The sequence below is a fragment of the Mastigoproctus giganteus genome, chromosome 10 (genome assembly GCF_048544385.1).
Source record: "Mastigoproctus giganteus isolate SK-2022 chromosome 10, ASM4854438v1, whole genome shotgun sequence".
Taxonomy (NCBI): Eukaryota; Metazoa; Arthropoda; class Arachnida; order Uropygi; family Thelyphonidae; genus Mastigoproctus; species Mastigoproctus giganteus.
Genome location: NC_143584.1, coordinates 150,671,269 through 150,686,856, shown reverse-complemented (window position 1 = coordinate 150,686,856; position 15,588 = coordinate 150,671,269). Strand labels below are relative to the sequence as shown.

Sequence of the window (15,588 nt, the reverse complement as noted above, 5' to 3'; positions counted from 1 at the left end):
TCTAGATAGCTTAAGAGTTGGCGATTAATTGATTTCTCCGTTACTTTAGAAAGAGTAGAAGTAATTGCAATGGGACGATAATTGGATGGGAGGGATTTGTCACCCTTTTTAGGAACTGGCTGGATATGAGCAAATTTCCAAGCAGAAGGAAAAACACCTTTGGAATAAGGAAGTGAAAAAAGTGACAAAGAACAGGAGTAAGTTCTGGAGCTCAGGTTTTGAGAACAAGTGGAGAAATACCATCAGGACCTGGAGCTTTCTTAGCATCACATCAGATTCATCAAAATCCTTCTGACATTGTTTTGACGGAAGATCACAGGAGGCATTAAATGGAGTATACTGGGAATGGTTTGAGGTGCTTTACCAAGATCATCAATACGTGAGTTGGAAGAAAAATAGGATGCTGGCAGGTCATCTTTATTTTTGGTTGATGTGGCACAAGAACCATCTGGTTTTGACAGAAGTGGAAACAGATGGGCAAAAGTTGCAGCCAATAGCTTTGGCAGGAGACCAGAATGCTTGGCTACCATTGGACAAGAAGCAAGATTTTTGGCTCTTAGCCTGTTTGAAATCTGGTTTGGACTGATTATTAACTGCTTTACAAAGTATAATGATACTTAATAATAAAAATTCAGAAATATTATACGATTTCAGAGAATATAGGCTTAGTGGTTTGCTTTAAAAATATTAGGTTGAAAGGGGTTTGTGATAAAAAATATGTTGAAAGGGGTGTTGAAAGGGGTTTGTGAGTCAAAAAAAAAAGGTTGGGAACCGCTGATCTAGTTGATTTAAAAATTGTTCCTCCTCTCACTTATTCCAAGCAATAAGGAGCAAATTGAAATTGTCCATAAGAAGGCATTCATGATTGCTCACCCATTGCATGGAATTATCCAAATCGAAGCTCATACATTCGCATATCATGCCTATATACTGCCCGTGTTTCTGGTCAGTTGCAGGATGGGGAAAAAATTCACCCAACAGTTTTATTTTATTTTATATAATTGCACTGTTGCCTCCCTCATCACTTGCTTGGTGTATTAGCTGCCATTTTTTATTAGTAAAAATAACTGAAGCATGTTTTAAATAAAACTCAAGCATGTTTTAAATTAATGTATTAACAATTTAATTTTTACATCAAATTATTCACAGAGATAATGGGAGAAAAGCATACAACTACACCCACCAATTAGCCCGAACTGCACAATGTGCAACCTGTGATGCTAGCTGCTGCTTCTTCTAGCGTCTACTCTGAGTTTATAAAAATCGACTCTTTGCTAACAATTAAATAAAAAAAAATTAAAAAAAAAGTGCTTATGATTCTTCTGCTAACTTCTCAGCCTTGGAAATTACTTCTTCAACAGGTCCCACCATGTAGAAAGCTACTTCTGGCAAATGGTCCATTTCACCTAAGTTGTTATAAAAAAATTTTTTAATTAAATTAAATTTGAAGTTATTAAATGCTAACTGAAAGTAAAATTGACAGGTATGAAAGAGTAGGTTATTTTGGGCCATAATACAAGGAAACTATAACTGTGTACAAACCAAAAAGCAAATACATCTGAAACCCATTAAAATGCGATGCAAGCACAGCTCCCATTTTTCATCAGTTGAAATGTGTTTTAGTCACTGAAGATCAACGTTTTGGATTTCTTGTGAACATGGGGTGATATTTTCAGTTTAACGTGAATCCACGATACACATTATCCTTTGATTTCCGTAAGAACAATAATATAGACTTGTAATTTACTCGTTTACTTGAATCATGGAGGCACTTGCTGGTTTGAAAACTAGACAAATTTCTTGAAACAGAAAAGGTTGATTCCCTTTCAATTTTAGAGTTAAAATGCCTTACTGAAATTGTTAAAAAGAAATAAAGAGGTGCAATGAAAGTCAACCCTTGATACAGTTTTTTTAAAATATGAAAGACCTGAAAGTAACAACTAAAATGTGCAAAAGTTTGTTTGCCAATGTCTACTTAGTAGTTGAAAGAACATGGAGTGCATTGTTTTCCTTTTTTCTCCAGAATTTAACATTTGTCAATTTCAAAACACGAAAGTAAGTCAATACAACCACGTGGAAAAGCAGTTGTGTCAAGAGGTGTACGTTTATCGTATTTATGTATATTTAACAAGCATGAATACTGGTTTTTTTAAATACGTTATTGTGCAGTGCATCAAAAAAGACTGAAACAACACAATTGCATATAATTTGCATGATTTTTCTTAGATGTAGTATTGCAAAAATTGTACAAAACAAGTAATATAAAAAAAAAATTTTTTTAAAGTCAATTCCTACTTAGGTCAACAAAGAAAAATTTTGTTCCCTCCTTGACTCAGACTAGAACCCAGAATGAAAAAAGAATCTGAAAAAGAAATTTTTTTCCAGCGATCTACACGCTTCGCCACTGACGGTATTTATTCCTAAATTTATATCCTGCTAAATATCTTATATAAGAGAAATTTTTTTCTCCCATATAAAACTAAAATTAATTAATTAAATTTAATTAATGAATTAATATTTGAAAAAACTGTATAAACATCAAGTGTCATCCACCACAAGTTTAAAACAATGTATTTGAACTTGACTGGATGAATAAAAAGTATTTTATTAACGATTGAAAATTTGAACAAGATATATAAATATATATAGGGAGAGTGTGAACTAATAGCAGGAATTGAAAAAGAGGCAAGCAAAATTGATAGTACATCTGAAGTTTTAATGCCGAAAAATGGCTAGAATTTTCTAATGCGATCCTGCTTATATCGCAATGTGATTCTTTGGACCCCGAGCATCATGTTATAATGGGTTTCACCTGTACCAATACCCACTATTAGACAAGAAATTACAAACCAAAAGAAAGTTTTAGGAAAAGTACAGTAACCACTGTTGTAATTTCCCCAAACTTTTGATCTGCACTCCCTGTTTACTATACTTTCAAAGTGGCCACATCTTATAGCTTTATCCAAACACTAATGGGATATATGCATTTCTTGAGTTTAATGCAAGCTCATTTGAAAAGAAAGACACAAATTTTTGAATTTGAACTTTGAAGAAACAATTTAATGGGTTTTAAAACAGATTATATATGTATATTTCCTCTTCTCAGGAAACAAATTACCACATTTTGTATATGTAATGGCTGCAGTTAAATATCATTACTGTTGATGCTTAACTGTTCAAAAGTGCAAATACAAAATACCATCCAATAATGTATGATGTAATGAGTAATATGTAGTGCATCACTTAATAAAAAATAAACACTTTCTCTAAACACACAGTGTGAGGTTTTTCCAGCTACAGTAGTGTTAAGCACCTGAAGAAAACACAGGAAAGAAATCAATTCTCAGACAAGATACACATTACAAATCCAAATAATTGGAGAATTAACCATATATAAATGGGAGGGGAGGGGGAAATAAACGTTGCCATGATACTGTCCAAAAAAGAAACCAAAATCATTCACTGAGCATATTAATAAATATTTTTGCCCTAAATATGAGTTAAAGCTTCCTAACAATGGATCTGAAGTGCATATTGATAAATAAAACATATCATGTATTTAAAAAGAACAAAATAACTTGCTAGGAAACTACAACAGATCATGAATAACAATCAGACAACACTTAATTTCATATTAATTTAATCTGAATCAGTATTAAATGTTTGCAAGAAAAGCATACGTGGGATATTCTAGATCATTCTCAAATCAAAATTACAAGGTAATTGACACTTTACCAATTGAGCTTAACTGTGATATTTACTGCATATAAGTGAGTTCTATTACACTTGATGAATAGTGAGTAAATAAAGCACAATCTGAACTTAATCATTTCGAGACTTACTCTAACAATCAAAGTTTTGAACTCAGTTTTGGGTTTGTTATAGTCTCGAAAATGGGAACTGGTGTCTTGTGAAGCTAATGGGTAACCTCAGTATCCTATTAAGGTCCAAATTGATACAAATCTTCATTCATCTTCTATATAGGTAGGTCTATATCTCCTATTTGTCCTCTATTTCTGACTAGGTTCTGTTTTGCAGAACAAGCTTTGCATTATAGCAAATGCCTGCAACATTTGAACATAAAATGAATATAAATGATTCTCATGAAAAGTGTGCTACAAAGGAATGAATAATCCAATGTGTGCTGATGCTTGGATTGCCATTCATGTACACTGTCATGGCTAACAGTTGCTGGAATATTCTAATGTAGATGCTGACCTACTCTAGTTATGTACAATTTGGATACCACTATGCATGCTACTGCACTGCCTCTGCTGCCTTGTCATGTCACCATCCACATATCAGATACCATATGTATGTACACCACACGACACATGGTCATGTGGTACATACACAATGTGTGTTATCGTGCTGGAAAAAATAATGCATTTGTTGTTGATGCAACATTTTCAGCTCCAACTGCATTTCTCAACTCTTTCAAGGCATCCCTCAAAACAATGTACTTAATTTAGAATCATCTTGTATTTTAATTTACCCAAGAGTTCAGCATATGAGTCTAATAGTATTTATAGAAAAAAAACTTATGCACATATTCACTACTATTCACCTCCTCTCTATATCTGTGATAATATTTTGTTGTTCTCCAATAAATGCAACTTGCATTTCTTGTAATTCAAAAAATATAAAATAATCAATTTCCTCAATGTGTTTCTTATTTTTCCCATACATTTACTTTGTAATATTTTGATTATACGGGTTACATCTCTAGCAATTCTAACAAGTATTGCATCATCATTCCGAAAAGTCTGATTTTGGTGCTATGTGGGCAGTTAGAGTATTGTATAAAAACTATTTCTATCTGAATTTTGAAATTATAAAATAGCAAAACCTCGCACTTTCTAAAATTTTTTTTCGTTTATGTTATTTTCCTGTGCCGATATGTAAACATGTTTATTCTTCCACAATGTCATTACTGTTGAAGAGCACAAAAACTTTTTACACACTTCAACATTTTTTACACCACATTCTTTTTGCATTTTTTTTTTTTTTTTTTTTTTGTCATTTATTAGAAACCAACCACCATTTTTCTGAGGAGGGATCAGCAAATACTGAAAGTTGTTCATTTTTTTTCATCTGACATAGTTGCTTGTTTGTTTGTTTGTTATTTGGTTTTTAGGAGCATTAGCAACTAAGGCCATATTTCTCCGGGGATATACGGTGGTCATGGGCTCGAACCCCGGTCTAATCAAGAAGCATGTGCTACGCACTGCTGCTCCTGCTCACCTGGCTACGGAGGCACCGTACATAGTTGCAACTTCCTATTTGAATGCAATGATTGATGCTCACAGCAGAACAACTTGTTTCCCTGAGATGGTTGTTTCCTTAGTACAGTACAAATTTCAAATAAATAGCATTGCCTGAGGTTATGTGCCATTTGTTTGAAAGACAAGACCGCTATGGCATCCTATTGAGTACCTGCTGGTCCCTTAAATAATATAAAATAACATTTGCTATTTTATAATTGTGAATTCTTCTTTCATATACCACAGGTCAGCTCAAATTTCCTTTTCACTATTTTTTTTGATGGAATTGTCACTATAGATCTAATATATGATGAGAGACCAGTAAGTCCTGAAACAGTCTGTCATGACAGTATTCCATCTTTCAAATAGCAGACCAGCCTCTTAAAAATGCCATTTATTTGGAAGTAGTGTATACCAAGGCAACTTATGGCAACATGAAGTTTATTCTGCAATTAAGATCACAGCATTTATAAAGGTAGTTTAACTTGTGCAGCAAAAAAAAAAAAAAAAAAAAAAACATGGAGGATGAGAAAGTTGAACTTCTGTTTAGCTTAACATGTTCACTGCTTCCTGAGTGCATATATGCAAGTTTGGATTTTAATCCACTTGGAGGGGGAACCACCCTACTTTCAGAACTTTTTATTCCAATTTGACAGAAGAAAAACAGGATATTTTTGTCAAGCAATCTTCACTAGATGCTGATTAATTCTGTCATAGTGAGAAGAAAGCCCAAAAATGCTTCTGCCCTTTCCAATCCAGATGACTAAATCCTGAGTCAAAACCATCATTGGAAAAGCCAGCAGTGAAAGTGTTAAAACAGGGTGTGAAAGGCCCCTCTGATGGGGGAAGGTTTTTTGTTCCAGGAAATAAAATATATCTTGACGATAAGTAAGCTCATAATACACCAACCATTAATTAAAATAACATACATACAATAAAATTTAATGTATAAAATAAAACTGCTATGATAAACTATATAAAACTAATAAAATTGTTGTAGTAAAATTACCTAAAATAAACTGGATTAAAAGTGATAAAACCTGTAGCTTTCGGAAGCATCAGCTTCCTTCCTCAACAGTAATAAATCCTCTGGCAACACTTCCTTATATATAACAGGTTCACGGTATTTCACCACGTGGTTCCTTCGGCGCAGAACTGGAAGCGGAAATAGCTCGGGAGTGCGCAAAGCAAAATCGTTCATCCGTACTTAGGACAATAGTTTCAAATAGGGAATGCAAACGCATACATACCCTTGTCCCTATTCATGGTATTGTTGTCGGATGAACAGATTCGCAGGCTCTCGAGCCATTTGCGGTCCCAGAATCCATGCGCTCGATCTACACTAACCGCATCCTCTGGGGAGATTTGATGCTGCCTCTCCCAATAATGCTCGGCCACAGCAGACTTGTTATAATCAGCGGTTTTTATAGCATTTAAATGCTCCCCGACTGGAGGAGCATGTAAATCCTATATTTTAAATAATTTTACTACAACAATTTTATTACAGTTTTATATAGTGTATCATAGCAGTTTTATTTTATACATTAAATTTTATTGTATGTTATTTTAATTTGTAAATTCTAGTCACAGTAAAGAGCTATTTTAATTAATGGCTGGTGTATGAGCTTATTTATTGTCAAGATATGAATTTACCCAACCTCAGAGGCCTTTTCCAGGATAAATAAAATATATTTTATTTTATTTTGAAAAATTGTAGCTCTGAAAAAAAAGTAACTGTTTTTTTTGCTTTTGTGTTCATCTGGGTAGAACATAAAAGTAATAAATTTATTTGAAGATATTTTTAATCACAAAACCCAAATAAAACTTTTAGCATACACAGAAGTTACTCCATGTTTGCTGGAGGAGGGAGTGGGGGAGAGAGAGAGAAGAGGGAAAATATAAAACCTTAAAAAAATAAAAGATCAACAAATTCAGTTAATATTTAAATCTGTACATACCATTTAAGATCATTTTAAATCCTTTGATAGTCTCAGCAAGAGGTACAAATTTTCCCGATTGACCTGTGAACACTTCTGCTACTTGGAAAGGCTGTGAAAGGAAACGCTGAATTTTTCTGGCACGAGAGACTGTCAGCTTGTCTTCTTCAGATAATTCATCCATACCCAGGATAGCAATGATATCTTGAAGAGATTTGTAATCCTAAAACAAAATTTCCTTAGCAATTAATCAAGATATTTGATATTATAAATTTATTCATAAAAAACTCGCACGATTAATATTAATATTAGCAAATGATGCAAGAAAGCAAGATTACAGAGCACTAGCAAAAAAAAAAAAAAAAAAAAACCACTTACCTCACCCATTCCAAGAATTTGTCTAGTTCTTCCTTCAATTTATTCAAACTATCCACTTTCACAATAACAGATGGAAGTCTGTTCCAATAATCAACCACTTGTTGGCTGAAGGTAAGCTTCTGCACACCAATCCTGCAACTGTCCTTCAATTTGAATTTATGCTACCTTGCGTGTAGTGTCAAGCAAGAGGAAGAATGCCATCGCCATTGGGCTAACTCAATCCATTAAAGGCCTTAAATAACTCAATTAGATCTCCTAGAAGGTGCCTAGTTTCAGATACTGCAATTTGCAGAATTTAAGCCTTTCTTGGTAAGAGCACCCTTTTCTTCCCTTCAATCTGATTGCCCTTCTCTGCATCTGCACCAGCAGACCTGCATCCTTAAAACAAGGCCTTCAAACCTGTATACAATACTCAAGAAGCAGCCTAACCATAACAAAGGGATAATCGCTTCCTTATCCCTGCTAGCAAAGTCCCTGTACGTTAGTGGCAGTACCTCATGGCAGTTATCACTATTTGACTACAAGTATGCTGAAGGCTCAACAATTATATAAAAATAAGTCATATCCATAATAAAGATAAGTAATGTGTAATACACCAAATTAAATCAAAAAACTATCCACACTGGGTAAAAAGAGGGATATTTACTGCAAAACTGAAAGAAAAAAAAATAAAATACTAATAAGGAAAGTTTAAATATAGCAGTAGAGACCTGGAGTGTTGTGGGTTCCTGTTCACTTCCAGTACCTTTCAGTGACAATGGAATAGTTGCATAACAAAAAATTCCATATATGCTTGTTTTTTTCTGAAAGGTTTTATGGTGTATCTTTTATGGTATATATTTGGCAGTTATAATGCACTGTACTAATGACATAGGATTCACAGGGGTTGGAAAGCCCTCTGTGGATAATTGGCTGCACTATATTAAAAGTTGCTGATTCCCAATTAATGGTCATATATACACAGAAGATTACTTCTCCGACACTGGCTGAGTTGACTAAATAATAAATCACAGAAATCTGGACTCTGTACATATTACCAGTTGCAAATTAAACACTGAACACAGACACTTCTTTTGAATTTCTCTACTGAAAGCTATTTTTTAAATGCGGAAACAAGTGAAAATCAGATGTAGCAAGGTGACAGATGTATGAGATAACCTCTTCAGAATTTTCAGTGTTCCATCTAAAATCTTCCAACAGATCTTGCACCTGAGCCCATTGCAGAAGCAATCTGGATCTCTTTTATCTAATCACTTCCTGTAACCTTCATGTCATGTAATATAATAATGGCATTGAATGCTGTATCATACACTCATGCTAGTGAAAGCTCCCAAAATGTCACTGAAGTCCAAATTTTTCCAAAAAAATAAATTGACCGATTTTATTCTGACCCTTTGCAATAAATTTTATTTACCAGTAAAACTAAAAAAAAAAAAAAAAAAAATCAACAATTTTCAAATCAAGAATTTATTTAGTTCCCAATGAAAAACTAACTTTTACTTTGAAGAGAAGAGTTTCTTAGCTTACGTCATCACAATCATCAAATCTCAGGGCCAACCTTTCAACGAAGTTTGCGTTTTTGCTCATGGGGAACTTTACACAGCAGGGTCGATCTGGATAATTTTTGTGCAATAATTGTAATTTTTTTAAAGGACAATATAGTTATATGTGTAAAAAATTATCAAATTGCATTTTTAGTCATTTTATTACCTGAGTCCATTGCACCAACACCTTAGCTAGCAGTGAAGGGAGACGAGAGAGAGAGAGGTTACTTCAATATTAATCTTTACTTCTTATGAGAAAATTTTGGAAAAATATTCACCATAGATACTCTAGTTTTTAATACTTGAGTATGATCTCCATAAGCTTCAGTGATGAAGGAGGACTTGGAGCACACTGGAGGGCCGAAATCTTGCTCCATTCCTCCCATAATGCTACAGCTAGTTCTCTGCTTAAACTAACATGCCCTGTTCTGGCTCTCAATTGCTATACCAAAACATTTGAAAGGGTTTACAACTGGATTCTGATCTGGAGTCTGGGCTGGAAATGACAAGTTGACACATTGCTTTCCACACATCATTTTTGTATTGACTGCTTTCTGCCAGACAACAGTCATGCTGATACAAATATCAGCATGACTGTCCCCTCTCTGAAGGACTGCCACAATACAGGTAATGCAGAATTTTTCTGAATGCTGAAATATACAGCTACATTTATGGTTTCATTGATGACAACCAGCTGGCAAAGTAACCCATGTAAAATAGATCCATACAATAACACAACCACCAAACTTCCACTGTTGGTACTATCAAGATGAAACCATTCAGCAGGGCATATATCATGCCTACCTAATATATGAACTGTGTAGTGTGATTCACACTCCAAAACACTTCTATCACTCACTGTAATGTTAAATGTTTCTGTTCTCTGCACCAACATAGGTGGTGATGTGCATTACTAGAAGTCAGCTTTGGATTATGAGCAAATTAATGACTATAGTGACATTCTATGCAGTGTTTTCTGATGGTTGCATATCCTGAAACTTATTCCAGTCCAACTGCCTTTTGACTGAACTCATTAAGGGTTCCTTTGCAATTTTTTCTTTACTATTAATTTCAATGTCTATATGCTCTGAGCATCATTATTGTTAATTATCTGGCTTGTAATGAATCGAATGTTGAAGCACATTGCCTTCTTTCATTGGTATGTGTATGGTGTTTCCAACAGTTGACTGAGTGTTGAATTTCTTATGCTATAAAAAAAAAAAAAGGAACTTGCTAATTTCACTTAAAGAGGAACTGAGCAGTTCCTTATTAGGTTGTTTTCATTTATCCATTTTGTGAGCAAAATGTTTATTCAACAAATACAGTAATAGTTTTCTGTGCATAAATGTTATTAATATCTAAACTTATTTAATTGTACCATGTAATGATAATAATAAACAGTACAATACAATGCAATGCAATCCTGTGTGAAAAGCATGGGTAGTTGATTAACTTTAAAGCAATAAAGCACTCATTCAGTTAGCCCCCGACTTACATAAGCCCAAGTTACAGAACTTCGGACTTAGTAAATTTTTTTTTGGTAAAATTATAAAGATACTTTCTGTATAATTTTTAAGAGTGAAGTCAAATGAAGGAACAATAAGTTTTTATTTTGTTCCCATACAAACTATGCTGGATAATAACCTGTAGTGTAACTAGAATCTAGGTAAATAACTAGAGTTAACATTTGATTTTCTGCTTTAAAAATTCTGAAGAAATATTCAACAATGTGTTTGAGACAGGTGAATTATGTCAAAGCACTTCAGAGAAACCCCTACAGCATTCAAGCCATGTGGACTGTGTACCATCTGCTATTTCTTCAAAGAATTACACTCTAGCCCTTCATCTCTACATTATTTCCTTCATTTCTTTCTGGATTGTAGAGTCAGTTCAGTTTTGTTTGAGAGTGAAGTGGAAGCTTTTGTTATCCAGGTATTCAAAACTTATTACACAAGCACAACATTTTCTAAGGCTATAAATACAACAGAGCAAGGGAAGATGGATCTGTGCCAATTATGGAAGATATTTAGCATCCTTGATGGAATAAGCAATATTTCAAGAGTCTGGAATGATGACAACTTGTATGAGTGAAGTTTGAAAAAAACTTCTAAAACATTCCGAGCTTAACAAAGATGAGCTGATGTCTTCTGTTATCAAAGAAATTGTAAACTTAGCCCAGGAGTACGAAGATGTACACGAGCTTGTGGATGAAAAACATGAAGATTTAACAACAGAAGACCTAGCCCAGTTGAATGTGCAAAGAGTTGATTGTTGTTGTTATTTGATTTTTAGGAGCATTAGCAACTAAGACCATATTGCTCCAAGGATATGCGGTGGTCATTCCCTGACCTTTCCACATCCTCCGTATTTGGTGGTCACGGGCTCGAACCCCGGTCTAATCAAGAAGTGTGTGCTACGCACTGCCGCTCCTCCCCACTTGGCTATGGAGGCGCCGCAAAGAGCTGAGGAGCAAGGGAGAGCCAAATACATTGAGGAATTGGAGCAACCCAAGAAGCAGTTCAAAATTAAAGAAAATGGCATAAGCATTTCACAAAATTCAGGAAGGTCTCTTTATATTTGATGGAATGGATGAAAACACCAAACGTTTCTTGAAAATAGAAAGAAAAGTTCAAGATTGCTTATCGGCTTATTGTGAAATTTATGAAGAGGGGGAAAAAAAAGCATACGAAACAGATGAAGATTGAAGAGTTCATATCACATTCTACCTCCCTGACCTCTGCTCAGCCTACAGCACCCTGTGATTAATGTGTCTTATTAATGCTTCAGGTTTGTTTTAAGTTACCTTCAGTTCCATCACCTGAAGTGTATAGACTGATTCATTGTGTGGTTTAGACCAATTTTCTCAATTATGTACACTTTAGTTTTGAGTCCCTTAGTAGCCATTATAGAGCCTACATGGCGTGCAAAATACATATTAGTTTTTGCAGTAAAATAACATGTGTTTTTTTTTCCTATTATGTTTTCTTTTCTTATGTGCCATTCCGGCTACTTTGCCACTGTTCCCAGATAAAATTTTTAATTGTTATGGTATATAACTATTTTTCTTCATCTTTCTTAGGATATGTGGTTTTTGTAATTTTGGCATATCAGGGATATAATAGCAATATTTTATTATTCATTCGCGAGTTACGTAAAACTCTACTTCTAAGAATTCCTGGAACGTATCTCTTACGTATGTCCAGGACAGACTACCTGAAAATGAGGCAAGTAATGACATTTATAGCTTTTATAGAGCCTATTTCTGATTGTTACATGAAAATTTGCATGCTATAGCATGCAAATTTTCATGTAAACATTGCTACTGCTATGTTTACATGAAAACTGTGCTTTCATGAAAACATTGCTAAACATTGCTAGCACAGCTAGCAGTAGCAATGTTTTCCTTTCCACCAAATACAAATTATTCATCGAATAGCTCAGATATCAAGGGCTTCTGAATAAACAGGATACAGTGTCCAAAACCTCATTTGTTACCATTTCTTTAAAACTGTCAGATTTTTCTGCTTTTTGTGATACAAACCAACTTCAAAATAACTGTAACACGTTTCAACATACACTTTTATTGTACATTTTCTAGTTATGCATTAACATTCCACATTAATATTTTATAAAGAATACTTAACCCAGGAAAATTTCTAAACATGCAAGTAATTGTTTCCGCTTTTGACTGAACATGCTGGCAGGAAATGCTAAATGAAAAATAAGACATTCATCTGATTCACCTTATGAGGACTAAAAACATCAAATTACCAAATGTAAATCTTCGTAACTGCTCTCTAATTCCACGCCCTCCCCCAATCTATGCACATTTCTCTTTTCTCTAGTAATGCTTACCTTTCTGATAAGGGTAAGGAATTAAAGGGGAATGCAGGTGATCCATACCCATGCTCTGAGCGATTCAAGTGACAAAACTACCACATTATGAGGTCTGCCACTGTGAAGAGGCCTAAAGAATCAGGAACTGATGGTATTGAAAAACCATGGAAAATCGCAACACTGTAAAACATTAACCCTGGGGGCTCACATCTGGTGAGTATGGGCTTGGCAAACCCAGGGTCCTGAGCTGGATATCATCATTCTTCTCTTTCTTGGTGATTCTTTTCTTTTCTTCTCTCTCTCTCTCTCTCTCTCTCAGGGGGTAACTTTTTTTTTTTTTTTTTTTTTGCTGGTGCAACATAAGCCTCAGGCTTCCTTGTACCATATGGCTAATAATAATAATTAGAAACCAATTTTTGATTATTCCTGTGCATGTATTTTAATCATTAAAATATAGATTACAAATATTTTAATGTAATTTTAAAACTTCATGGTTCATTTTAATTTCATCTCCTATAAAGGAGATTTGTAAATGAATGGGGACACCCTGATAACAAGATAATCAGAAGCACTAATACCAAATTTAACACTGGTGCAGTCAGTGTTGTTTCTCTGATTATTATCCAACCTCAAAAAACCTGCAAGCAAGCAGGCATAAGAATAAAAAAAATTAAAGCAGGAACTCATTAGAAAACATCATTATTAATTTCATCTGAGGCACTGAAGTAAGCTGCCATGCCACATTATTCTTCTTCAGAATTTGCTGTTAGACAACTGTAGGAAATATGAAGTTCTGGGTTTCAATAAAACTGTTTTTGGAAACATTTTTTCTGGAGTGGCAGTGTTTGCGCACAAGCTCCCATGATACTCTCCCATTTCTGAAATTTGACATGGGAATTTCAGAAATGGGAGAGTACAAAAATTTATTCTAACATTCTCACCTTGCCAGGATGTAATCAAATTTGTTTTACATGTACAGTATATAACTGCACTTTACACTCAAACCAACATAGAACAGGTTAAAATTTGAGCTTAATCTCATTAACATTTATACTCTATCCAATCCAAATGGAGCCTTTAAAGAAATCTCTCTCTCTCTCTCTCTCTCTCTCTCTCTCTCTCTCTCTCTCTCTCTCTCTCTCTCTCTCTCTCCCCCCCCCCCTGCAAACAGCATACCTGCAATATTTTTTGTACTCCTCTTGCTATATCATAATGTTCTGATCCAACAATATTAGGATCCATGATTCTTGAAGTTGAATCTAGAGGATCTACAGCAGGATAGATACCCAATTCAGCAATACCACGTGATAGTACAGTGGTGGCATCCAAATGGGCAAATGTTGTGGCTGGAGCAGGATCTGTCAAGTCATCAGCAGGAACATAAATTGCCTAAACAGAAAGTATATATATATATATATAAAAAAAAGAATGAATATATATATATATATAAAAAAAAATAAATAAATAAAAAAAAATATCTATATATAAGAAATCTGCATCAGCTGTGAACTGAACTGGTTTACAGCTGATTCAGTTTTCCAGATCATCTACATATTAATGAACTTTATCACCATCAAAGTAGCTAATCAGAATTAGGTCAAGATAAGTTCTTTAAGTTTTGGAAGGCAATCCTAAAGGAGTGCCTTCCAAATGCAAGAGTCGTAAATTAATTTTCATGTGTTATCTTTGTCGTATCACTAGGTGCTAGCCATGTAAAGTAATACACACAAAACAAAGTAGAAAAAGTAATTTAATTTTTTAACTTGTTAACTGCATGTAACACATTTAATTCTCATTCTTAATTTTTTTTTTTTGCTAATTGAAATGCTATGTATTATTTAAATGCATCCATACAGTAAACAACAAGGACAGAAATACAAGGTTTCTAGGTCTATGTAAAAAGGAAACTGCCATTAAATGCAGACTTTACTTTTTACTGAAAATTAAAGATAAGGCAGGGGATGCAGCTGGGAACACGATATTTTTTTTTTTTTTGCTTTTTATTTTTAACCTTCGATCTGCATTTAGTTAACAAGGATATATTCTTATCGTCTTGTTAAGGCAACTGCTGATTAAAGGAACAGGGAAATAAGATGCTTTTAGAATGGCACGGTGCTACTAATATAATATCAAACATTAACAAATGCTTTATATACAGGATGGGCCAAAAGTAGGTATACAGTACTAATCAGGTCATATTTAGTCTCTTAGATGCTCAAAATGTCCTCCAACGTTGCAACATTCCTGGAACCTGTCCCTGACACCGTGACACACAAATTCTGGTTAGCACCAACATCAATAAATGCTTGAGAGATGAACTCCATCAATTCGTCCAGTGTGGGGCTTCCTCTCAAAAACCTTCTCCTTTACTACGCCCCCAAAAAAAGTCCATAGGTGTCAAGTCGGGTGGATATGGCAGCCATTCAATGCCTGATCAAACATTGTGGGAAGGTTGTGTTAAGGTAGCTCCGTACCGTCAAAGCAAAATGAGGAGGGGCCCCATCATGTTGAAAGAACAGTTCGGCAAAGTCAGCCCTGGTTGTGAGTTGTGGCACCACCATGTTGCACAACGTGCTTAGGTAATTGTTACCATCCACAGTTGCATCGAAAAAAAACCCAGCCCCATGA

General features: G+C 34.5%; 1 protein-coding gene across 1 annotated transcript in view; it reads right to left on the bottom strand.

The window, feature by feature from the left end:
* Positions 1 to 1,095: 1,095 nt before the first annotated feature.
* Positions 1,096 to 15,588, bottom strand: part of ATPsynbeta (ATP synthase, beta subunit) — a 97,444-nt gene continuing 82,951 nt past the window's right edge. Inside the window, exons 7-9 of the mRNA XM_090383417.1 lie at positions 14,137 to 14,349; positions 7,223 to 7,424; positions 1,096 to 1,406 (exon numbers count right to left, since the gene is read on the bottom strand). Of these exons, the coding sequence (XP_090239543.1) occupies positions 1,312 to 1,406; positions 7,223 to 7,424; positions 14,137 to 14,349 (510 nt within the window). The 3' untranslated portion in view covers positions 1,096 to 1,311. The remainder of the gene's footprint in view (positions 1,407 to 7,222; positions 7,425 to 14,136; positions 14,350 to 15,588) is intronic.